The 27,181-nt window shown below is 34.6% G+C and overlaps 1 protein-coding gene and 3 non-coding genes across 4 annotated transcripts; 1 reads left to right on the forward strand and 3 right to left on the reverse strand.

Annotated features, from left to right (window-relative positions):
• The first annotated feature begins 486 nt into the window (after positions 1-486).
• Positions 487-8,309, forward strand: LOC123317242 (L-dopachrome tautomerase yellow-f2-like). Its single transcript, XM_044903672.1, has 4 exons — positions 487-1,014; positions 5,293-5,601; positions 5,754-6,214; positions 7,798-8,309. Exons 1-4 carry the CDS (start codon positions 582-584, stop codon positions 8,257-8,259), a joined length of 1,665 nt encoding a protein of 554 aa, XP_044759607.1. The 5' UTR covers positions 487-581; the 3' UTR covers positions 8,260-8,309.
• On the reverse strand, positions 4,206-4,277 carry Trnae-cuc. Its single transcript has one exon. It is a non-coding gene; the product is annotated as a tRNA-Glu (tRNA).
• On the reverse strand, positions 4,793-4,864 carry Trnae-uuc. Its single transcript has one exon. It is a non-coding gene; the product is annotated as a tRNA-Glu (tRNA).
• Positions 8,310-11,609: 3,300 nt separating the features above from the next.
• On the reverse strand, positions 11,610-11,681 carry Trnae-uuc. Its single transcript has one exon. It is a non-coding gene; the product is annotated as a tRNA-Glu (tRNA).
• Positions 11,682-27,181: the final 15,500 nt, after the last annotated feature.

Genomic DNA, 27,181 nt, shown 5'->3' on the forward strand with positions numbered 1-27,181 from the left:
GCTGAATAGGTAATCAAAATAACCATCATGTGATGTGTCACAATCCATATATTTCTATTTGAAAAAATAATGTAGAAGGGTGCGGGGCGTAGGGGGTGAGAAATAATTAATTCAAAAAAGCATACGATAATTGCTTCGGACATAAAAAATCGACAGGTGCCAAGATTTTCCTTAATAATTCTTTGTACAAGAATCATAGCAGTTACTTTTTTGGCACGCTCATTAATTGAGGGATTTTATGGGGGTATACACATAGAGAAGATTTTATGTTCGTCAGTGGAAAAGTAGACTTCATCAACAGTGTTATCATACCGTGTTGTTTTTTTTTAATGAATGTAATAGATTCTCGACAAAACAGAGGTCAAGCCAATTCAAAGACTATCATTAAATTAGCCCAATTAATTTAAACTTATTGTTCTGAAGACATAAAGCGTAGTCCACTAATCAACAACTTGGTACCGATAAGAAGCGACTGGTGAATACGAGCGCCGATGTTTTCAAGATTATAAAATAAAGATTTTATAAAACAACTTCTTAGTCGAGTGTCATCCTCGTAGACGCGAAGGTTCAAATCAGCGACCATGAAATCGCCGCTTTGTTTCTGTCTTGTTTTCGCGATATCATCAGTGATCGCTGTGAACAACCTCAGAGAAGAATTCACATGGACCAGGATCGACTACGACTGGGGGAATAACAGGAGGACCCGCGATGTTGAGCTGGAAGAACGTTACGGGTATAGCTCCAACAGGGGGACTACCAAAAGGCCCGAAACGCATCATCAGCAGGAGGAGCTTTACTTCCCGGATTCGGCACCTGGGTACAATTCTGGAGCAAGGCCGGGATCAGGCTTTAGACCTGGCGGCACCAACGGAAGAAAGCCAACATTGAAACCATACAATCCACAGAATCAAAATTATGGCGGTGGCCATCAGAATCAGGGTGGAAACCGTGAGCAGAGTCAAAATTTGGCTGGGGGTCAATCGAGCAGTCAGACCAGAGAAAATTATATTTATCGTAAGTGATTGTTGAAATTCTATTTTTCGGAAAAAATAGAAAACTGTCCACATTTAACGATATGACTAGGAAATTATTATTATGTGCGATTTGAACAATATATATAATTTATGTATAGCGATCTCACAAAATATCCACGTTCGTGAATTTTACTATTCAATATAACGTTTAAATTTGACTATTGTAAACTATTTTAAAACAAATTCTAAACTGTCAACGTATTTCATCCTCAAATCGCAAGAAGTGAAACTAGAATGGATTTGTATGAAAAACAATATCTTATAGGGGAAAAACTAAATGGATAAGCCTGAAACACCTTTTATCAGGTTTGTTGGGAGCTCTGAATCATTTTTTTTTTCAGTATTCAACGAGGAAAATATATCCATGTTGTCTATGTTTCAATGAAAACTTCGAAATTCGATATAGCAGAGTATTTATTGAACCATAGACAACATAAATATATTTCTAAATGCTGATCTTATTTCCCCAAGATAAATTTGAGTAAAATGAATTGGAGTAATTGAGAAGTTACTTTTATATTCATTTATACAGAGTGAGTCTTTTACTCGTACAAATATTTTCAAAGTAGATTCTTGAGGTCAAAAGAAACACTTTTTTCCATACCATTTTTTCCTGTTGAAAATCATAAGAAAATGTTATTTTCAGTTCTCACAAACGCGTTCATCCAATAAAATGAATTTCAGAATATGGTTTTTCATTTATACGATGAAACTTTTTCGATTACAAGATATCACCCAAGTCTTCCAATTTTTCATTATGACTATTACGTATAATTAAAAATTCTAAAAAGAAGAAACCAGCTCTGGAAACTAAGTTGGACGATATCTAATGAATATTTGCACGTTTTGTGAAATAAGAGTATTCTTATTTTCTCCGTTTTCGAGTAATTTGATGTACAAAAATAAGAAATATCTGTGATATTCGAAAAATTAGGTACTTTGTTTGGATCCAACCCTGTTTGAAAGATCCACACATGTGTTCTGACATAGATTTAGCTTTTTTTTCTGAAGGGAATTTTGTTTCTCCAGGGGCGGAATAGCTCATTATAAAAACTTAAAATGGCAATATCTTTTTATCAGAGCCGAATCGGAAAAAAGTGTTTCTTTTAACCACTATTGAAATATTTGTACGAGTCAAAGACTCGCCCTGTATATTCGAATTGTGAATTTATAGAGAATCCAGGAATTATCAGAAAGTATATTGTGCAAGGCAAAGTTTGGCGTTTTCGGGGAAACCGGAATTTGAAATAAGAAAAATATAGTCAGAATTTGTCTCAGCCGAATGTTTTCGAAAACCAGTAAAATCTACGAAAAATGATTTTTCCATGCCTATGTTCGATAGTTTTTCCTATGGACAGTTTTTGAAAAATACTTTCTCGTTGATGCTTCACTTATCAATGAACAAGTGAACAGCTTATGCTGCTTATGTAAAACATACAATGCATCTTCAGTATTTACGTGAATTCTTTGTGATTGCTAACTAATCAACTTTATTTGGTAGGTACTTATTAATATTGGCGATTCAATAATTTCTAATTTTGAGTTGCTCATTATATGGAGAAGTTTTTGAGGGGACGTGAAACATTGATAAAAGAACTCAAAACAGATTATACGATTTTCACTGAATGACACGTGTTTCGCCATCACAATGGCATCTTCAAGTGGGAGAAGACGTGTCGTGGTTTAAAAACCCGTTTTGTGAAAATCGTTACATCTGTTTTAAGTTAAATAATGGCTTTTCATCAAGTAAGTAAGTATCGGCCACATCAATTCAATATATGAGGAGAGCTTAAACCAGCTTCTTGACCACCTGGTACTTCAATTATTTGGTACGAAATGCCATGATTTCTCATAATATTTGGTCCTAAATTCAGCTTATTGATAGTAAATTAGTTCCGAAATCATTCTGAACACTAAAATAAGTTTTCCGCAGCTCAAGTAGGTAAATAAGTATAGGTTCATTAAAATGGATGAAAATCGAACGTAAAATTCAATTCACGTGTCGTGGTTTAAAAACTCATTTTGTATAATCTGTTTCACGTTGAATTATGGATCGTACGTATCGGCCACATCAATTAAATAATTGATGAAAGACGAGATGAAAGGTATTTTTTCCCACAAAATTACAACAGCTAGGCATTCAATACACAGCTATTTTGGCATATTTCATGAATATTATAATAAGGAAAAAACGGGTAGATGAATTTATTAGTTTTGAAAAAATTACATCAGGGCTTACAGTATTCGACAAGATTTAGTTCACCTACAAATAAAATAAATTCACCTATATTTAAACAACAAAAATATCGCACACCAAAAACATCCTCAGGTTTTTGAAAATTTCATTGACTAAGTATATTTTTATGTGTATTAACGAAATTTATATAGATTTTACCATATGTTGATATGCTACTATAATATAATATAATATAGTCACATCAAATTTCGAAGGATTATAGTTGTTTTTGTAAATTTGTACATTCCTGATCTTGTTGCTTTTTTGATCTTATACAGTTTAAATGTTTCATATCTCATGTTTAATTTAAATTCACCGAACAATTAATTTGACAATTAATGCTTTCAGAGCAAAAATTTGGGGCTATATTATTGTTGATTATCGATATTCGTACTATACGTATTTCGATCTAGATGATTGCATTGAAAAGCTGAACTGTATTAGAGTGATCATCGTAAAATTTTATCTCGTATACGGTTATTCCAAATGGGGTCAGTAGTAGATGTTAAAAAACAATTATGTGAATAAATATGAATAAATAAAAATAATAATTCAAACTAATTATCCAAGTGGTGATAAATTAGATTCCGAAACCAGAAACGTAAAAGAATTCCTATGTAGAAACAAACAAAAACATTGATTATATATCAAAATGAGTTCAATGATTACAGCTTCATTATTTCAGTGTTATTATTTTTGATCGTTATATTTCCGTCCGCTTCAATTTAATTTTCATAGTTTTTTATGAAAACTTTCCGTCTGACACATTCCGTCTGTTCCGATATTCCTGAACAGTACTGTCAGTATTTCAGAGACGATACCCATTGGCCCAGTCTTTCGAGTTCTATTGTTATTCGATTGCGGGCCAGTAAAACCAGCAATATCGGAACAGGCCCATTATTTATTGAATCATATATTCTTTAAAATCAAAAGTATTCCGATACCGGGAATCGAACCCGAGCCTCCTGGGTGAGAGCCAGGTATCCTAGCCACTAGACCATATCGGAGTATATGTATTCTAAGATCTGATCGAATGCCAAATCTATGATATTCATTTTTATTTTTAAATTTTCGACAAAAAGTAATCAAACATGGAATCGAACATAAATAGGTAATATTCTATTATATCTCTGTTACTTTTGATGTTATTAAGATGTCACTTTTCGGGAAATAATAGACCATACTATATATTCATACATATATTATTATAAAAATGAAAACCGATTCTTTCTGAGTTCTGCAATGATTTTTAGAATTCCTACTTTTATTGTATGTTTTGAGTAAAACAAAATAGAGATTTTGATTATTCTATCTTCTGTTAATTTTCCCTTCTGAATCTCCTACATTCAGTGAAAAATAAAATACAAGAAGCTAGTATTAAAATTTAAATATGTATGCAGAATATACTGACCTATTTACATCGGAGATACCATGCCATTTTCTACAAGATCAAATTGTATTTAATGACAATTTCTGGTATAGCGCGTAAAAAATTTTCTTGGAATTGAGACATAAAAATTAATTCCGATACCGGGAATCGAACCCGAGCCTCCTGGGTGAAAGCCAGGTATCCTAGCCACTAGACCATATCGGATTATGGATACATTCCCGCCATACGAATACAGACACGGACTGTACCTTTTCTTTCTATCTGTGCATAAAATAGGGTCAAAAAAAAGTGACAGAGAGAAACTGAACATCGGCCCTGCTAGTTGTCTTTTTCTAGAATTTTGATTGGTCCGCACTCACCTCTATGTCAATTGTCAACAGAAAAGAGATAGGTAATGGCCCGACGATCATTTCTCTCTTTCAAATAGAAAAATTTCATGCTAGTTTAAGGAAAATAATGAATATATTCACATGATGTTTATTTCGTCAATCTTTGTAACCAACAAACAAATTTTTCTCAGATACCCTTATAACTATTCGAAGTCAACCAGAGATATTACTTATTAAACAGACTACTTAACTTATACTTTCATATATGTAAAAATAAATCAGTTTTTTAATATTTTTTTGCAGAGAACAACATACCAATGGGGGCGGGTGTCTGGGGTGACAAATTGTTCATCACAGTACCTAGAAGACGACATGGTGTACCGTCAAGTTTGAATTATGTCAGCCTCAACTCCCAAAACAAGCACAATACTCCTTTGATCCCATATCCAAATTGGGAAATGAACGCTCTACCAGAAAACTACAACTCGTCAAATTTCGACAGTTCTTCCCTCAGCTCTGCTGATAGAAATCGTTTCGTGTCAGTCTATAGGGTTGCTGTGGATTCTTGCGATCGACTATGGTTTGTTGATACAGGAAGATTAGAAATACCTGGTAAGTTCAATGAGATGAGCCTATGGAGATATGGATTGTCAGATTAATCAGAAAGATGGCTGTTCTCAATTGGTATTTATTCCCTACCATTTTTCATAGTGAATATCTTCATTATCTCAGTTGTCACTTCACTGATATATTCTTCATTTCAGATGCACCAATTCAGGTACAATCTCCCAAACTGGTCATCATGGATCTTCGCACTGATAGAGTTTTGAGGCAGTACACATTCCCTGAAAGTGACCTCAGACAAGCATCTCTTTTCGCACATGTGGTCGTAGAAACCGAACCAAACGATTGCACAAACGCTTATGCTTACATACCGGACGTGGGAGGCTACGGTTTGGTCGTATATAGCCTCAGAGACAACAGATCTTGGAGGGTGACCCACAATTACTTCTATCTGGAGCCCTTGAGGGGTGAATTCCAAATTGCTGGCCATACCTTCCAGTGGAACGATGGTGTTTTCAGTACCGCCTTGAGTCCATTGTACAATGGCCGTAGAGACCTGTATTTCCATTCTATGGCGGGCACTAACTTGTATAGAGTCCCAACGGAGATCTTGAAGAATGAAACTGCAGCTACCAGGTCCTATCATGGCCAGGATTTTGAAGTGAGTACCTTGGTTGTACCAGGAAATCTAGCTTTTTGAGGTATCTCGATACTAATTTGCAAAAATTTAATAACTACACTGCGCAAAAAAATTAACGCACATTATGGAAATCTCAAATTTATTCTACAACTGAAGGTGTTCTCAATGATAATTATTTTTATCAGAATTATGCATGCATATGTTATCCACTTTCAACGGTTTTCTTCAATACAGATGTTTTTTCCCAGCAGGAATAAAAAAAGATGATATTATCAGATTTTGAATGTATTGGCTCCATTCTGAAATCAGTTGTTCTCGATCAATTCTAGTGATCAATAGTTTTTCTTTCGTTTGATTTTCTACACTCGATCGCTATGCAATGCGAAACACGCAATTTGACCCAAGAGGAATAGGCCCAAGCGGTAGTTTTGCGAGAAGAAGGGTGGACATACACAAGAATTGCAGAAAGGTTTGGAGTTTCCCATACAAGTGTGTCCAGAATGTTGCAGCGATTCAGGGAGACAGGTAGGAATGTCCGAAGACCAGGACAGGGTAGACCACGGGTAACAACTGCCACGTTACTTGAGAGTTTCTTCGTTGAGACAACGGTTTGCAACCGCTCGTCTCCTTCAAATTCAGCTTGAGCAAACTCATGAGGTGCACATTAGCACTCAGACAATAAGAAATCGCCTCAGAGAATATGATTTAGTCCTCGTGTCGCCGCAAGAGGCCCAGCTCTTACCCCAGCCCATCGAAGGGAGCGGTTGGATTGGATGAGTCTAGATTCTGCCTCTACCATTGTGATCGACGTTCCCTTGTATACAGACGTCCACATGAAGGATATGCTCAGTGCAATTTCCTGAATACTACTGGTTTCGAGGGAGGATCGATTATGGTATGGGGTGGAATATCTTTGACTGCTCGCACAGACCTAGTGGTCGTTGATAATGGAGCTATGAATGCTGATAAGGAACATTCTTGAAGAGCATGTAGTGCCATTTGCCCCATACATTGGTGAAAATTTCATTTTTATGGACGATAATGCCAGACCCCATCGTGCGCGCATCGTTCAGGAGTACTTTGAAGAGAATGAAGTCTCTTCTTAGGAATCCAACTCGGAGAAATCTGGGAAGGATTAGATCAGAACATTTTAAGATCACTCATTTCGAGTATGAACCGTCGTTGCCGAGCTGTAATTAACGCAAGGGGTTGAAATACCAAGTATTAAATCACTTATCAGCTTCTCAGTATTTTGAAAATTGTTCATTTCTCTTCTTTCACATAAGATTCGGTGAAATCCTGAATTTTTCTTCCATTTAATGTGTCTTGTTTCGTTCAAAACCTTCCCGAGAGAACATAAGAAATAAGTTATAAAGTCAATGTAGTAGAGTTAACTTTCATTAAAATTGAGATTTTCAGAATGTGCCTTAACTTTTTTGCGCAGTGTATATCAGATGTTCCCAGTTCAGAGAATGTGCCATAAAAATTGTTTTATGACTTTGATAATAACACTTACCCCTGATCAAGCTTCCTTGACTGTCATTTAATGACCTAACTATTGGATATACACCACGTTTAGTCTTGAATGTTTCTTCCATTTCCAGACCATCGGTGATCGTGGAGAAGGAAGCCAGACTTCAGCATCGGCCCTAGATGAAAAGACTGGGGTCCTCCTCCTTGGTCTGGTCAACCAAAACGCTTTGGCTTGCTGGAATATAAACAGGCCTCTAACCGACGTGTCCATTGTTCAGAGAGACGACGAGAAAATGATCTACCCTTGTGACCTGAAAGTCTACAACGACAACATCTACCTGCTCACAAACACCATGCCCGGCTTCTTGTATGGTCAGCTGGACTACAACATAGTGAATTTCAGAGTTTGGGTCCAGACCGTAAGGGAGGCCATAAAGGGAACAAGTTGTGAGGCGGGATCTGGTAACTCTTACGGCGGTTCTGGTGGTTCAAGAGGGGGATCTAAAGGAAACCGATATGGAAGTAGTGGTTCTAGAGGCGGATCTTATGTTGACAATGGAAGTTATGCTTCCAGAGGAAGTTACATGGGATGAACTTTTTATTCTGAGAATTTGCCATGATATTAAATGTGAATGATTTTTTTTTAAGTTGTGTTTATTTTCAAACCTACATTGGTGAAAAACAGAATCCGAAAAATTATGCCTTTCGGGAAATACAATGGTCAAGCCGTAAGCTGTCCATACACGTTCAGATTAAACATACAAGTTTCCTGAACAAAAATCCAAGTAAAAAACTGAATTTAAGGTTTGGGCAACTTCCAGTTTTTCCCTCGTTTTCCTATCAGTACTCTCAGTTTTTTTGGGTATGACGTTCGAGGTTTTGAATTGGAAAGTGAAAACTGCAGAAATTGCTCAGTTTATTCAGTTAATCACTCAGACTCACTCAGCCCCAAATCAGAGACATGTGCAAGAAGACAACGATCTATTTTCCTAAAAAAAATATTCAACAGGTTGTCCCAAAATTAATGCAACCAAATTTGGTCACAGATTATAGAGGCAGGAAGAGGAGACTCATATTTTTTAGGAAGCCAGCTCTCGGAGTTACAGCCAACTGAGTTTCAGCCCTACAAAAAGTCTTTTGATCATCTCAGAATATTTTTATGTTATGAAAATCACTGAATTTGGTACAAAAGAGTTTTTTGATAGGCGTAATCTCGAAGTGCTTTAGCAATATGGATCTCCTTCTACTGTGGCATGATGCCTTTGGAAGCACATTTTTTTAAATCCTTGAAATTTTTGAACGATTAGAATGCCCCCTTAATTGAAAAACTCTCCTGACTCTTGCGATTGTTCATGTTACACAAGCTTTTTTGAAAAATCTGAAAATCATTGTGATAACAAAAAAAGAAAATTGAAGAGGCTGCAACTACGAAAGAGGAGGGATTCGATTAAAATCATCAATTATATTCATTAAAATGATTCGGTCATATAAATGACGAGTTTTGAACACATGGAGAAGATAACTTTCGAGTCAAAACAACAAATTATTTACCTATATCAATATTTTAAAATTTTAATTGAGCGGAAAAAAATTATTGAACTGAATGTAGTGATGTAATTTTTCAGCATAGAAATTTTTAACTTGAGTCAAATCTAGATGTTAAAACAATGTGATGGCAGAGAAATGAAAAACAAATAAATAGCAGGTATAAGAGCAAAAGCTACAACCGTCGCTAATGCCGATGATGGGCGTATGAGTCTCATGGGCGAGTGCATGTTGTGTCGAGAACTGGATCAACGGTGTAATTATGGAGAGTAGAGAGAAGGAGAACGATCGCCGTACTAAAAATGTGTCTCCAAAAACGGGGAAAATAGGTGTCGCTGCGATTACAACGGGTTTCGATAAGGAGTGGGGATTCAAGCGTCAATTTGAAATGAACAGCCTTCATTTTATTTAAGGTTATGTGTCATCGTGGTTTTTCTGATGATTTTTCAAATACCTTTCTTCAAATCTATATTGAATATAAGTTCTCTGAATTATATGCAATAAAATGCAAGTCGAAATCAATGAAATTCAAAAGAAATCACTGATCAAAAAAATTGTACCTACTTTTGTTTATCATTGTTTATTGAAAGCAGCTATGTTAGTTGGTTTACTAATCTTCAAAATTATATGAATCCGTAGTGAGGAGCAGTACACATCAAGACAACAAAAGGTAGCAGTCTCAGATTTATCACTTAGGTATTAGAGTAGATTCTTTTGCCAATACTCAGCTGAGAACCGATATAAACCATATATTATGTTATGCCAACAAAATTCTTCAAGAATATTTACTTCTGAACCATGTAGTTTTATTGGTTAAATATTCTTATTCAGAAGAGTCAACTTCTCACGAGGGATGACAATTTCGATTTCGTTTATAATGAATCCATCATCTTTTTGATATCTTCATCGCAAAAGTGCTCTTGACACACAAATTGATTGGGAGTTGATTCTTGAGATAAGGTTTTTTCCAATTTTCTCTCAAAAATGCTCTCGGAAATTTTATCTCTTCTCCTTTTCTTTCCGATGCCAAAACACTCTTATACTAGCGCACGCTTCAACATTTCACCGTGGTCATATGTTGTTCTCTTATCAAAAATCGACAATAATAATATTCCTATCATCTGTCACCAGGGAAACAGTTCACTCAGCCAACGAGCCAACTACAATTTGATTTGTGTAAACAAAATTTTGCACTCTCGTGATGGCCAGCGCGCCTGTTGGCAAAAGCATGAACTACTACTATTGGTACATATTTTAGGGGACAAAAAATCTGTGGTCTCAAAGCAGCGATCGTTCTCCTTCTCTCTACTCTCCATAGGTGTAATGATCATATCATGAGGCCAACAATTTGTTTCGGAGATGGGTCAGGAGCTCAGTGTCAATTTGCGCACAGATCTTATTTCAGTTATGACCCCATATATCTATTATATAATAGATATATGTATGACCCAAACTGAAGCGGCCCATAGACGAGCAACCAAGTTGGACGTCTGTGGGCCGGTTGGTGGTTGATATTCCTTCAACTTCGTTTGTTTACGACCTCGTTGAAAACATAGTTGTCAACTAAGTTGCTCATCTGTGCGTCCTTAACGCACTTATAACAGCATTGAGGTATAGTGAATTAATTGTAGAACCTATTACTGTTTTTTTTTACGGCAGCCATGGCCGATTTTTTTTAAATTATCGATAATGCTCGTCCATACCTGCCTAGAATTGTAAACGGCCGCATGCAAATGCGATGGACCAGCTGCCTCTCCAGACCAAAACTGTATTGAGCATGTCTGGTCTGCCATGTTACAGCAATAACAGTACTTACTTGACCCACCGCAGACATTGCAACAGTAAGCCAATGCTTCGAAATACATTGGGCGAAAAATTCTTCAAACCTTCATTAACAACCTCTTTAACACAATGTCGAATGAGGTAAGAATACTACGAAGAGCTTCCTTAAGCAGACTCTTCTCGATATTAAACCTTGATTTCAAGGTGATAGAAGATTCCACCAGAATAGTACCTTCATTTTGGTTATTTCTTCACTAAGTTGCCGCTCTAAAGCAATCTTTCTTACTGTTGACATTTCAGCAGGTTCAGCAGGTATTAACTGAAACTGTACAGCTAACCGTTCATAATATATTATTACATGTTCGCAAATTATCCACTTTTTGAACATTGGCTGTATTCGGGTTCGGCTTTCTGACAGTCCGAGAATTGTTCTAGGACTGCGCAAAACTGTTGCCACTGTTGCGCCCTAGTATTAAATCCTCTGCGCAGTTCTAGAACCATTCTCGGACTGTCCGAAAGCCGAACCCGAATACAGCTATATTGTATGTTTCTCATTCATGCGACATAGCTAATATCAAATACCTATTGTATTTCCTAAAACTTGTAAAAAGTTATATTCCGATACCGGGAATCGAACCCGAGCCTCCTGGGTGAAAGCCAGGTATCCTAGCCACTAGACCATATCGGATCTCGTTTCTTTGAGGTGTTAACAAAATGGAATGGATATAGTCCATTCACTTTTATAGAAGCACTCTGACACAACGGACTGAAATTGGTACTCATAAAATGTCATTAATATATTAATTGCCACATCTTATATTAATTAATATCACAAAAATGCTGATAGAGATTGAAAAAGAGAGAAGACAGAGTATCAGGAAGTGTTACTTAGAATTGAGGGGCCGCTCATTCAAATAGTAACCCTCATAGTCTAAAATCTACAATATATCAAACTGTATCGAACATATTCAATGCAGGTACATTTATATTATATTGTTTGTAGCATTTGCTCTGATATTGAAAGAAAATAATGTTCAGGTGCATTATTGCTCAAACCCATTTAGCTGACCAACTGAATGGGGGATAACATTTGAATACTGAACTCAAAAATAGAAAATTTCGCGAAAAAGTGGTATGTACTTCCCCATTCGAAAATGGCTCAAATTAGTCAGGTTTTTAATTAATCTAAAATGTTTTTTTTCATATTGAATAATATGATGTAATTAATATATCTAAGTGGATATTCTCCCTTATCAAAAATTTAACTTTAGTCCGTAATTGGCAACTAAACCAATGCAAGTAAAAATATGCACAAATTCAAGGTCTTTTCTTTAATTAATCCGCATTACTTCCCACTTTATTCGAAATTAGAAAAACCACTTTTATTTTTCCCCTTTTGATTATTTCATTCAATCATTCTCTTCTCTTTTTCTGAAAATCACAATTTTCAATGCGACAATTTCAAATCAAATATTCAAAACTCTTCACTTTGCGTCTAAATTCAATGTTAAAAATACAGTTCCGATAAAACTCAAAAAATGGTTCTATTTCAAGATGTTTATACAAGGGAAAATTGAAAGAAGAAAACAAACAAAAGGATGAGAGGTTCCTTCAAAAGAAAAGTTAGAGGAACATACATCGATAATACAAACCAAGGTGGTCCCATTGAAAAAATACTGCCGTCATGGTTTCGAATACAAATTCCTGAATGGAATATGCCTAATTTGGTGAGCTTGAGAATATTTGAGAACCATATACCGAAATAAATCGAGTCGGGGTAAATATTAGAACGTTTTCCACTACTACGGTTTCAAATGAGGCTTGTTTGCTTGTTTTGCTAATTCAATCGGATTTTTATTTGCATTATGGCCGATATGGGTTCACATCGGCTTACTCCGGTATTTCTTTGACGAGGGCCATTTCGTGCTTAAAGGTAGGCACACACAAACAGGTAAATCTGCGTGGCTATATTGTCTGCAAACTAAATTCATTACTGAAAAGAAAATGGATATTAACTGTTTTATCGTTTTTCACTTGGTTCAACTGATATAAGGTTTCATTGAGTTCAGAGTATATTTCTCAAAGAAAGCTGCAAATTCCACATAACTTGAATACAATTTCACAGCATTTGTGGCTTCATCTACAGCATATGACACAGTATGGAAGGATGGTTTGATTTTCAATATTTATACACATTTGAATTGTGGAAAGATGGTTCGCTTACTTAGAAAACATTCTGTCATATAGAAGATTTCGTGTTTTTGTTTATGATAACAGTAGTAATTTCAAAACTTTGAATAACGGTCTTCCACAAGGATCAGTTTTAGCAGCTCTTCTATTCAATTTATATCTGTGTGATATCCCTACTACTCCTTTTAAGAAATTTATATACGCTGATGATATTGCCCTCATATTACGTCATTCTGATTTTAGATGTATAGAGAATAATCTATCTACAGATTCAGAAATTTTGAGGAATTACTTATTCGAGTGGCGTTTGCGTTCTAAGCCAAATAAAACCGAGGTTTCGTGTTTTCATTGAAATAATCATCAAAAATATAGAAAATTGAGTGTAGTAAGGATAAATTCATATGCATACCAATTATTATTGTATTCATTGCCTCCCTGTTAATAGGCGTGATCATTCTTTATTGAGTGTAGTTTTCTGTAATTCTTTTTGGAACATAACTTCAATCCTAAATATCTGAAAGGATGTATTCCTCGCTGAATTTGAAAGCCCATTTGGAGAATTTGCGTCAAAAGTTAAAAGCTAGGAATAACAACCTGCATAAACTAGCTGATGCAGCTACTCTTCGAACGGCAGCCCTAGCTTTGGTTTTGTGGCTGCTGAATATTGTTGCCCCGTTTGGGTTAATAGAGCTCATGTGCAAAAAATGTATGCACAGCTGAATCTTTCTCTCAGAATTATAACTGAAACTATTAGATCTTTACCTATTCAATAGTTGCCAGTTCTTTCAAACATTGTAGCACCTCATATTCGTAGACAGACATTCCAGAAAATACGATTCTAAGATTGAAGTCGCGTGAACCTTTATGGTCCAAATCTTTCCTTAATTCGAATATAAGGGACAAAGACCTTTGGCAGTCTAAATGGAATACGTGCACTATTTTCAACCAAGAATTACTGATCCCTCGAATAGAGTTCCTGGTTTTGATCTTCCCAGGAAGGTGTATTCTGAATCTTATAAGAACAGGTCACAGACGTTGCAATAGTAGAGTCATTCGGGGCAACTGTGCGCACTTTTGCCTTTCAAGCCATACACTATTTCAAATGTTGAAGCTAGGAAAATTAAAACATATTCATAAGAAAGAGAATTTTCTAATCTATAAAAAAAACATCAAAAATCAAACAAACAAGAACGTTTTCTTTCCGCAAAAAAGAATTTAATAGAGAAAGTCGGAGTGCGTTTACATGCCCCGTATTGCGGGTAAGTGTGCGCACCCTCACGGGGTAAGTGAACGCAGTGCTTAGTGAACCACACAATCAAAACAAATTACAAAATAATGTCATCAAAATGTTACAATATTAGAGAAATGCTGTTTATTGTCAATACAGAAGCGCCTTCTTACAAGCAGTGCATTATTGTTCGTGCCACCATTTCTGTTAAACACAACACTTTATATATTCCCCTGTTGGTGGCACTTCATATTTTTCTGAACCATTAGGACAATATTGATCGAGTCTTAACCAAGAAAATCAACAATGTCATAATTTATTCCTCACTGAACTAATGCCCATATAATGAATCTATGCGCACACTTACCAGCGCACACTTTCCCCAGTAAGCCAAAATTTGAATTGACGTTCTTATAGAGTTAAGCAGCTAAGAGAAGCTAAAATTTTTTATTATATATTTAGATTAATATGCCCATGATCGAATAAAATATTGTTTAACACTGAAGGACTCGGAACTTGGACCTGGCAGAATGTGCAGAGATGCTAAAAATTAACAAGAAAACTAGTGAATTTGATTGATTGCAAATAAAAAGTTAAAGAAACGTGGCACGGCGCACTCCTATGAAAAACTAATATGGCGATTCTGCGCCCTTGCTTCACCCAAATGAACCCCTTTTTCATACATTGCATAGTCGAGATATACGCACTGCGCACACTTACCCACTGCGCTCAGTTACCCCGAATGACTCTATGCTTTTCAGGTGGAATTCAATTGAAAACCCAAGTTGTGAATGCGGGGAACCACAAGAAACCATAAATTATCTAGTTAATCATTGTCCAATTTATGAATTTCTGGATGGTTTTAGGGCTATTCATGCAGTTTCCGAATCTTTTTTTAATTGGGTTCACAATTTTAGGTCAAGCTGACACATTGATTCTAATTTTATTATTTTAACTTTTTCTGCTTTTATTTTCTCTCTATTTCTAGTATCTTGGAGAAGACGTATGGCCATATGCACCGTTTCATTAAACGAGATTAATTCCTTAAACATCTTTTTTTCCATAGGGATTCTATGCGTTACGTTGTTTTTTGGCCGTTTGCACCGTTTGTCTAAACAACGATTGTATTCTTGAACAACGTTTAATTCCTTAACCGGGTTGCACCGTTCCTAAACGTTGATTATAAGGCCCTTAAACGTTGTTTAAACTAAACGCAGAAATTTGCTCGATTAAAGCTCGATTAAAACGTTGATTGAAGTAATACTGATGATTTGGAAGATGAGATATTACTTGATGATGATCTTGATGCACTTTGGCAATATCGTTCAATCAAACGTTGCATACTGCCACTACTGGATCCTTTTTGTCGAAGAAAGTATCAATTTTTGCAGTACGAGTTACCCTTCAATACAAAATATTTCAGCTTATTTCGTGCACCATTTCATTTCTTCAACAGCACTTCAAAGTTAGGTCGAAATAATCGATTTTATTTTATTATAGCGGGGAATTGGTCGAACTTATTGAATTCCAATTTTTCATGCATTTTAAGGTAAATGATACTTTAGGAGTCGATGATATTGAAACCATGCCTTCTTTGTAATTGATCTTAATACGTAATTGGTGAAATATCTGGAACAAAAATCACAATAACAAGAATGTAGACCAGATTATCTACAACAGGATGGCAAAACATGGAACTTTTCTTATTCGTTGTATTTAAAAGAATGATACTGCTAAGAGAAAATATCATAGGACTCATAATATGTAAAAAATGTATAATTCGAATTCAACAAGTCTAACCATTTGACCTAATAATAAAAAATTGTTGATAAAAAAAACCTGTTTGAAGCATGTATACAAAATATTAAATACCGACGATATGAATTTTGTACGTTACTTTTTATTTACTCTGAATGTTGCACCTAAAATGTAGGAACCTAGGCAAATAGTTTTGGCTAGTAGAAAAATCCAACATTAGTAATTCAGCAGTGATTGAATATCAAATGTCAACCACGCCAACCTGACGAAAATAAAACTAAGGAATATCGAATTGATTGGAGAAAAGATTCAGTATAAAAGAATTTATCGACGACCTAGATCTTTTTAAGAATATTATAGTTCATGGAGGCCTTTAGCAGTGCAACTAAGCCTACAGTAGCAGAGTAAAGTAAAAACCATTTGCCGCAAGCCGTTTAGTTTTGGTAATAGGCGGCTATTGTGAGGTTGTTCTCCCATTTTTCCGTCCCGTCTTGCAATGTACCATCCCAGTGGATATCTGTAGCAATAAAATTGTTTGAAGTATGCCGATACAACCGAAATATGCCGAAATGCGGTGAAGCCTTCAATAAAACCTGAAGATCTTTCCTTTCGGTACCACGCAACTATTTTACAGTTATTGGTGTATATCTTTCACTTTACAGCTTCCAAATACTGCCTACTTTCTACAATAAAATTTCTCCAAACCTTTATTGGGGTTGAATATCGTATAACTCGGATTGACATATAAAGGGTCCTCCGAAATGAACGCCATTTTTTGAAAACACTGAATTCTTCCGGATATTTTGACTTACACTAATGACAGCTGTGGTTCAAAAGACAAATTGACCTCAAAAGTGAAAATCTTGTTGAGAACATGAAATTCATTCGTGATATCCAGAAGAAAAAATTAATCCAGAACAAATATAAGGAGATAATGCAAAAATGTTCGCCAACATATCCGTAGTAAAACGCCTAAAGAAGATCTAAAAGCCAATATCAGACTATTTTAGCATGCCAAATAGTAGCTGGGGTACGTTTTTATTACCAATGTGAGTAGGTAGTAGTGTGTGTTTTGTTGTTTTTATATGCATTTTTTTAAGTTAGTGATAATCGAGAGACTGAAATAAAAATAAACAGTATGGTAAAATTAGTTTTTCTGTGAACTGTTGGTTGAAATAAATATTCAATTTTATTCCAAAAAAATAACTACAATCGGAAATAAATTACAGTGATTCAGCGTTTTAATTATTGTTTGAGATACTATTGACTTTATTTTTGATTCAAGACACTTTGGTATTTCTTCTGATAATCACAAAATAAAAAAAAATAAAGCTAATGGTGAATTTCCATTTTGCATGAGCTTCTCAACGAACAACGTAAGTTGAATGGGGGGTGCGCTAAGGGGTTGAATAAAAGCACTAATTTTGTTTGCAATAAAATGGGGACAATTAAAAATAAATTGATCATTTTGAGTTATAAGTTTTAAAGCCATATCTGTTGATCACACAGTTTAAACGTCACGCCTTCAATGTATTTTGCGCACAGATTAACAGGTTTTTATCATTTTTTCCGAATTTTTTGGTTATAACACTCTGAAATTATTATTATAATTTGAGTTGCCCTCAAATATTTTCTCAGATCGCGAAATAAATTAAATGCATCTAAACATCAGTTATAAAATAAACGATGATTTTAAAATACTTTTTTGCATCTTCTGATACCTGATCGACAAAAAATAGTTCATTTATTCAATTATATATTAATAACCAGGAAACGCAATACGGCGAATAACAATTAATATGTTTCACAAATATTATTGCATGAAAAAATACAATGAATACTGCCAAAAATATTATGAAATGTGCGTTCAAAAAATTCGTCAAGTAGGCTATGGAATTTTGAACATCGATACTTCGTGTCTGAACGTAATTCTTAGCTGTACTATTTTCCAGGTGAACTGTCAAGTTAACGTTTGGATTGTATTAAAACTATCAGAGAATTATAAAGATGGACGTGCAAAAAGCATTTACCTACCATTGAATCCTATTTCACAATTGGGGGAAAATAGAAGTGTCCAAGCAAAGAAGAAAACCCCAGAGATAGTCAGCAATAAAGAAGATGTGATGACAGAAGCTCCACGAACCTCTGTTCGGGTTTTATTCCAAATGCCTGGAGTAGATATCCGTTGGCATATACCACACGAGTTCAAAAAGACATCATTTTGTTTCCATAAAGATTGACATGTTATCAGAAAGTTGAAAAGTTTGATTACCTACCCTTGTAGCGTTCAAAAAAATTGCAGTTCGGTATGCATCAGTCAAAGCCAAATCGTAGGACCTACTTTTTAAAGAACTTTGACAGTAGAACGTTTAAAAGAGAAATCATCATGTCTTTTTATAACCGAATTGAATTTTGATAAATTGTCCAATTGTTATTCTCTGTAATTCAGTTATTTCGTTTAGTTATGGATTTTCAGTAATGACCAAATCAATTCAATATTTTTTATAGATAGGTAATTAATAAACATATTAGGATTTTGTGTTTTATTCATATAATCATTGAGTTTAATACTCAATCATATTACTGAAATTGCTAGAAACTTTTAAGGAAAAAAAAACAAAATTGTTCCACGATGTATTCAATATTCATGTATCTTACGTATGAAATTTGTGGACTTCGGATAAAATTATGCTTTTCTAAAGTTGGGTGAAGATATTACAGGTTACTTTTTCTGAAAAGTGCCTTTCCACCTTCCAGAAAAATTACGATACATTAATAGGTTAATGTGATCATTGTTTACATTTCGGGAAGATAAAGTGATTCAAGAAAAGACATACGTTCGGCCACCGAACATCGACCTTCGAAATTCCATAGAATACTTGACGATGAATTTTTTTGAGGCACGTTATAACTCCGCCATATACTCCGATACTAAAAAATTATTTTTCTTATAAGAATTATTATTGAATTCGTTTGAGCAATATTATTGATATGCTCGAAATTTGTCGTTGGGTTTGAACTTCCTTCCTGCAATATAAATATTCCAAAAATAGAAACCAACCATTGACCGAAGACCCTTAACCAAATATAAAATTCGGTAGTATTGCCTTGTAATATTCTGGCCATATTTCATTTTATGGTATTGTAAATATAATCCCTTCAATATTTTTTCATACCTGGTTTCATGACTTTACTGTGAAGTATGCAGTAAAACAATAAAATTGTCATGTCGGTTTCCTTGTGGTTTGACCCCACAAAAATTTTTTGAAAAAAAGGGATTTTTATTGCGGGTCTTTTATAAACAGTAGCATATGCATCTATGGTTTATTGCCAACCCTCCACTTCTCTGTGGTGTTTTTAGCGGCGCGAAGATCATTGCAACACATTGGTAGCAAGTTCCTGCAGTCGAATCTTCATTTAATTTATGCAACAAAAATGTAACGACTAAAGATTATGGTTTATACAGGGTGTTTTACAAGCTCTATGACAAACTTTGGCAGATGGTAGTTGTGCTTATTCTGAACTTTTTGTTGAGAAGATACAACCATTTTAAAAATTATATTTTTTGTGAATGCAAGCTTTATATCGACGAGCTAAAGATGCCGTTACTCGGCGGATCAGATTTGGGACGTTTCGTTTTTGGTTTCCTGCATCTTGAATTCTATCAAGTAATTGTTGATGAGATTGGATTTCAACATGACAAACAAGCTGCTTCATACGTCCCCATAATTAAAAATCTATGGGATTTAGATCAGGCGAACGAGGTGGCCATTGTATTGTTCCTCCTTGAACTATCCATTTATTGTTTCGGAATGATTCACGAAATACTATGTGAGCAGGTTGGTTTCTATTGGGATCTTTTCTCCAGTATTCTCGAGATGGTCTTCTGAAGTTTCTATTAGAATACCCATACTAAAATGCAATATCTGCATATTCCTGGGTCGTAAAAGAATGCATTGTTATTCAAAACGTACACCAAGTGTCAAATGAATACTTATAAAAATAACGTCAATTAGCATCTTAACCCATATTTTCTGTCGGCTTACTTAATCAATACATAAAAATAATACATTTTTTAAATGCTTGTGACTCCTAAATGAAAACGAATCGGGCCTATGTTAAGAGGGAAAAAAGTTCAAAGGAAGCTCAGCTTCCTTCTCCTTCTGTCAAAGTTTGTCATAGAGCTGGTAGAACACCTTGTAAAATCTCTATAATCGCTGGTAACGACTGTTAATTTCGTACCTGTTAATTGAAACGAAAAGACATTCTATTCTCCGCAGACTAAGCGGATCTCTGAGGAAATCACCATACAAAAATATCCTGCAGGGAAAACAAAGAAACCAGGGGACTTAAAAAGACCGTAGTCTCCCCAGCAAAGCGATCGACTCGATAACCGATAACCATAAAACTGTCGCGATCTTACTCTTTTCCGGTAAAACCCCGGTAAGGACACACTAAAACAGTGCATCGTCTGCGAAATCTGCACATATATCGTCGGGGCAATCTTGATCCCGGCTTTTGGCTTACCAGAAATCGCGCCTGGAATTGTTTCCTTAACGTATCGCTCAGCCGATACCAATTGCGAATATATATGGTATTCTATTTAACGATGCGAGGGTGAGGGGTGGTTTTTGTATCGATCCTCATCGATAATGTTCTTACTTGCCTTAGGGGTGAACCTATATTAGATCGATCAAGTTGTCTGATATCGCTCGAATGAGAAGCATATATGTATACTGTATACATATATATTATATATATATAGACACTCCATTCGCTTTTATTTTAGCACTCAGTTGGCCATGGAAATTTGACACATTTCACTCCGTATAGTACGAAAATGTGAGGTTATGATAATTGTCAAAACATTTTTGGGTTTTAAATCAAGTAAAAGTTTCTGTTATCAAGTATTTTATAACAATGTCGAATCTCTTCGGAAAATGTGTGACGAACATAATTGAAGTTTATACAAACTGATTGAAGGCATACCAAATGCAGTTATTTGCATGGAAAATACAAGAGATCAGTATAATATCATAATATGCACTAGCTAGAGGAGAGTTAATGTTCGTTATCTTTTTTGGCTAAAGTTTAAAAACGTTACATCAGTTGTAGATTTCAAAAATATTAACCCGAAGATGAAATGCATATGATGCAGTGGTTGGGAATGGGCATCTCCCGAAGGAATTAACAGATAATGACAAGAATATTAAAATCTTCAACAAAAATCATCTTGCATCAATGTAAGTAAAAGGAATTAAAGGAAATTTCAAGTCAAGATGAACTTGACCTACGAACAAAAATTTTACATGAATAAGCAATTAACAGGATAACTGGCGCGTATTTGTGACTGTTCATCTTAATACATTGATATAATAATGATAATTAGGTATTTATTGGTACCTTAAGACATTCACAATGTATAGGACAAGTCAAATGAAAAATAGAAAAATCAATTTTCGGGATTTCTTAATAAATTTTTAGGGTTTTCACTTCCAATCTCTGAAACGAAATCAATTAAAAATGAAATAAACAATTTGCTCCTGCGTAAATTATTGCACTAATTTGTCAGGAGCAAATTAACTATAAAAAATTGTTGCCTGACAATGAACTGAAAATAAATAACGTTGAAATTATAATTTTATGTTGTAACGTTTCGGAGTCTATATCAGACTGCTTCATCAGACGAAAAATCTATTTTCGAAAATCTTCTGAATTGTGGATTTTGTTTGACATTAATTGTCAATCGATATCCAATTTTCGGGAGATTATTCTATGATGAAATTCATCGAAAATCTTTTCGCATTAATTCACTCAAACATAAAATTCTCAAAGGCCACCACTTTTCTGGGTGTCCCAATAGAAGGAAATTGTTTATTCTCCTCTTCATTCAAAATCTTTCTTATTGTGGAAATATTCAGCTGAAATATAAGTCGTTTAGATCCAGATGAAACATTATATAAAATCTCTTACATTGAATGTTCGCTACCGTCTGACGTATTGTGGATTTTAGAATATCAGGGTATAATTTGAATGAGCGGACCTGAATTCTAAATAGCACTTCCTGAAACCCTGTCTCTTTTTTCAATCACTTTCGGCATTTTCGTAATAAAAATTGATATTAGTTGTGGCAACGGCGTTACGACATTAACGACATTTCATGAGTGCCAACCTTACGCCGTTCTGGTTACAAAAACTTGAGAAAATTATTTCATGGCTAACCGACTGCTAAAATAAACGTGAATGGAGTATATTCTGCATCACAAAAAATTTACATCAAAATACAAATATACTGCTCCACAAAAGTTGAGGAAGTTCAAAAATACCCGTATTGAAATATAAGTGTACTACAAGTTAAAACCTACTTTGTAAATAATGTACAGTGTGTCCTATTTTGCTTGAGACTGCACTAAATCTCAGTTTTTATAAAAGATAAAGACATGCGTTTTTGACGACCCTGTATCGCTTTTTCATAAAACTTTTGAAGCCAAAAGCAGAAATATTCCAACTACTGTTATTCCTGAAATACAGGGCGAAATCGAAAATGTTCACTTATGGAGATATTATTATTTCTCAGGCCCTGTATAAGATAGAAAAAAAATTAAAACTGCCTATGATAGACATTTTCACATAAAAGCCAGTGAAATAATAAATTTTTTTTCAGAGCACTGTTTTCAAGATTGGGCACAAACTTGGTATTTTTTAAATGACCTTGTATATCTTGACGTCAAATTTTTGCAATTTTTTCTCTGAATGCATTGATGTATCACAATCTGACATTTAATAATTTTTAGCTTCCAAAATCAGAAAAATCCATATTTGTGTTTTTTTTTCAGTCATGAATTCTTTCACACATGCATTTAATTATTACTTTTTCAAAACGCCCTGTGATTTGAATATATTTATTTAATTATATTTCAAACTTTTTTAAGTTTATCTTGAAGAATGATATTTTGAGTTTATGTTTGAAACATAAATAGATTTAAATCACATGACGTTTTGAAAAAGTAATAATTAAAAGCATGTGTGAAAGAATTCATGACTTTTTTTTGTCTAGCAGGAAATCAACTTGATTAATGTCAATTTAGAACATAAGATTTTTTAAGAATTCGTCTGATGAAGGAGTCTGATATAGACTCCGAACCGTTACGAAGCTATCATTTTAAAGTTCCATTTTTAATTCATTGTCAGGCAACATTTTTCTTTTATCTGATTTACTCCTGAAAAATTAGTGGAATAATTTAAGCAGGAGCAATGATTTCAATTATTCAATTGATTTTAGAGAGTGGGAGTGAAAACCCAAAGAGTGTCGGAAGAAATTGATAAAGGCTACTTCAACAATCTGATCTAAAGTGTGTAAAGGTGTTGTTGTAGGCTGTGGTGGATGTTCGAGAACACATTGAACACAATACTCTTTACTGATTTCATTTTTACAATTTTTTGAGTGAACAGATTTTGTGCTCTCCAATCCCAAATCAAAATCAGGTTGGGCCAACAAGGCATAATAATTTATTTCAAAAACAGGGGACAAGAGGAGCAATTTAACTACTCGTCTTCGGCAGTTACAAACCTCCACGTAAGGATTAACTCGCTCTTGACCTGTAATTCCATCGATTTAACTCTGGCAGGGCTGGAAAGTGCATCGAAAAACCGGTCATGAAATATATTCACTGAAATTGTCTGGGGATTACATGTAAAACGAGGTTTTTCTCTCTTTTATTTGTGAAATGTAGAATGGCTCTAATTTTCCAACGTACTGCCAAGGGTGAACAATGTTGAACAACTCGGCGTATTCACGGTTCACAAAATTCATATTGGTTTGAAAATTATTGTGAATATCAGCATCATTTCATATAGTACAGTGTGAGTAAAAAGAAACAAATAAAATTAATATCTTTGGTATTTAGTTATTTGCAGAAAAATGATTGAATATCTCAATTTTATTTTCAAATGTATAAGTTAGGAGTTATGCACCCTCCACGAAGGTTGGAGAGTAGTTATTTTGTTTTGCCAGCACGTGACAGTCGATTGACTAATATATTATTTCCAAGCTTACTAAATTAAAATGGTCACATAAATATACTTTAGAGTCGAATACGAAACCTCATCGACGAAAATTTCTTTCACGTTTGATCAAGAATATTATGGTGAGTTTATGCAGAGTTACTATGAGTTATATCTAAGAAAGAAACCAATCTCATGGGCGGATAGCAAACTCTTGCATGCCATCTGACATTAATCTGTATGAGCCGCTGTATGTTTCACTTCGAGTTTCCAGTTTAAGATCACCCTGTTTTCAACTAATACTTATACTCCATTCACTTTTATTTTAGCACTCGGTTGGCCATGGAAATTTGACACATTGCACTCTGTATAGTACGAAAATGTGGGGTTATGACGTTTGTCAAAACATTCTTGGGTTTTAAATCAGAGCTATGTTGTCCGTTCTACTTAAAAATTTCAGTAATTACGTATTTTACCACAATGTCGAATCAATTCGGAAAATATGGAGTCGAAAATATGAGACGAACATAATTGACGTTTATATAAACTGATTGAAGGCAAACCAAATCTAGTTATTTGAATTGAAAATAAAAGAGATCAGTTTTTAAATATATTTATTTTTGCAATGGAAGAAAATTGAATCATTTACAATTACAGTAGATTGAGGACAGTTAATGTTGGTCATCTTCTTTGGCTAAAGGTTGAAGTTGTTACATCAGTTGAAGATTTCAAAAAAATCAATCCGAAGATGAAAGGCATCAGGCATGTAATGCAGTGGTAAGGAAAGGGTACCTCTCGAAGAAATAAACGGGTAATTACAAGAATGTTAAATTTTTCAACAAAAAATCATCTTTCATCAATAATTGTCAAAATAATTAAAGGAAGTTTCAAAGTGGGAGGAACATCACCGCTAAACAAAAATTTCACTATAATTAACAATTAACAGGATAACTGGCTCGTTTTTATGGCACATTTTTGATACTTTGATATAATAATAATTATTTATTCACTGATCCCTTAGGACATTTACAATATATATATACTTCATTCAAATTTATTTTAGCAGTCGGTTGGCCATGAAATAATTTCATAATCTCAAGTTTTTGTAACTAGAACGAAGTTAGGTTGGCACTCATGAAATGTCGTTAATGTCATAACGCCGTTGCCACAACTAATATCAATTTTTATTACGAAAATGCCGAAAGTGATTGAAAAAAGAGACAGGGCTTCAGGAAGTGCTAGTTCAAATAGTTATACTCTGATATTCTAAAATCCACAATACGTCAGACGGTAGCGAACATATTCAATGTAAGAGAATTTATATAATGTTTCATCTGAATCTAAACGACTTATATTTCAGCTGGATATTTCCACAATCAGAAAGATTATGAATGAAGAGGATGACAAAGAATTTCCTTCTATTGGGAGATCCAAAAAAGTGGTGGCATTTGGGAATTTTATGTTTGAGTGAATTGATGCGAAAAGTTTACTACAGGATTTTCGGAGAATAAGTTCCCTAAAATGGATTTTTCTATTTTTCATTTGACTTGTCCTATACAATGTAAATGTCTTGAGGTACTTATAAATACCTAATTATTATTATTACATCAATGTATTAAGATGAATAGCACAAATACGCGCAAGTTGCCCTGTTACTTGTTTATTCATGTGAAATTTTTGTTCAACGGTGAAGTTGCATCTTAAATTGAAAATTCCTTCAATTCCTTTTACTTATATTGATGCTAGATGATTTTTGTTGAAGAATTTAACATTCTTGTAATTATCTGTTAATTCCTTCGGGATATACCCATTCCCAACCACTGCATCATATGCATTTCATCGTCGGGTTAATATTTTTGAAATCTACAAATGATGTAAGCCAAAGAAGATAACGAACATTAACTCTCCTCAATCTAGTGCATATTATGATATTATACTGATCTCTTGTATTTTCCATGCAAATAACTGGATTTGGTATGCCTTCAAACAGTTTGTATAAACTTCAATTAGGTATGTTCGTCACATATTTTCCGAAGAGATGCGACATTGAGATAAAATACGTAATAACAGAAACTTTAACGTAGAACGGGCAACAAAGCGTTGATTTAAAACCCAAAAATGTTTTGACAAGCTTCATATATAACCCCACATTTTCGTACTATACAGAGTGAAATGTGTCAAATTTCCATGGCCAACCGACTGCTAAAATAAAATTGAATGAAGTATAGGTCAAGTCAAATGAAAAATAAAAAAATTCTGGAACTTTTACTACGATAACATTAATCGAAAATCCTGTAGTAACTTTTCGCATTCGTTCACCCTAAAATGAAATTCTCAAATGCCATCAGATTTTTGGGTCTCCCAATAGAAGAAAATGTTTTGTCATCCTCTTCGTTTACAATCTTTTTGATTGTGGAAATATTGAGCTAAAATATAAATCTTTTAGATTGAGATACAACATAATATAAATTTACTTACATTGAATGTTAGCTACCGGCTGATATATTGTACATAAGTATCAGAATATCAGGGTTATCTACTATTTTAATGAGCGCACCTGAATTTTAAATGGCACTTCCTGAAACCCTGTCTTCTCTCTTTTTCAATCACTTTTGGCATTTTCGTGAAAATATCTGATATTAGTTGTGGCAACGTCGTTATGACATAAACGACATTTCATGATAGCCAACCCTACTCTGTTCTTGAGAAAATTATTTCATGGCCAACCGAGTGCTAAAATAAAAGTGAATGGAGTATATAATATGCATCCTATTAACCATTTTAGTAGGCAAAAACCTCTTAAGACAGAACATTTTCTTCTCTCTTCATTCATCGAACGGTCCCGCTTGATAAACGAAGCAGATAGATGATCTCGATAAGGTCGGCATCAAAGAAAGGAAACCGAATCCGTGAATGGCAGGATGCGGCAGTGCCGATTTAAACTGCTGGTGTACCAAAATGAATCAATTCCCCCGCGACTACGTCGACGATGGCAATCTCCTGAGCAA

This window comes from Coccinella septempunctata, chromosome 7 (genome assembly GCF_907165205.1).
Source record: "Coccinella septempunctata chromosome 7, icCocSept1.1, whole genome shotgun sequence".
NCBI classification, from domain to species: Eukaryota; Metazoa; Arthropoda; class Insecta; order Coleoptera; family Coccinellidae; genus Coccinella; species Coccinella septempunctata.

Coding starts and splice junctions, on each gene's coding strand:
- LOC123317242 (XM_044903672.1), top strand. CDS start 582: ATGAAATCGCCGCTTTGTTTCTGTCTTGTTTTCGCGATATCATCAGTG. Junction 1,015..5,292: donor CAGAGAAAATTATATTTATC/GTAAGTGATTGT, acceptor ATTTTTTTGCAG/AGAACAACATACCAATGGGG. Junction 6,215..7,797: donor ATCATGGCCAGGATTTTGAA/GTGAGTACCTTG, acceptor TTCCATTTCCAG/ACCATCGGTGATCGTGGAGA.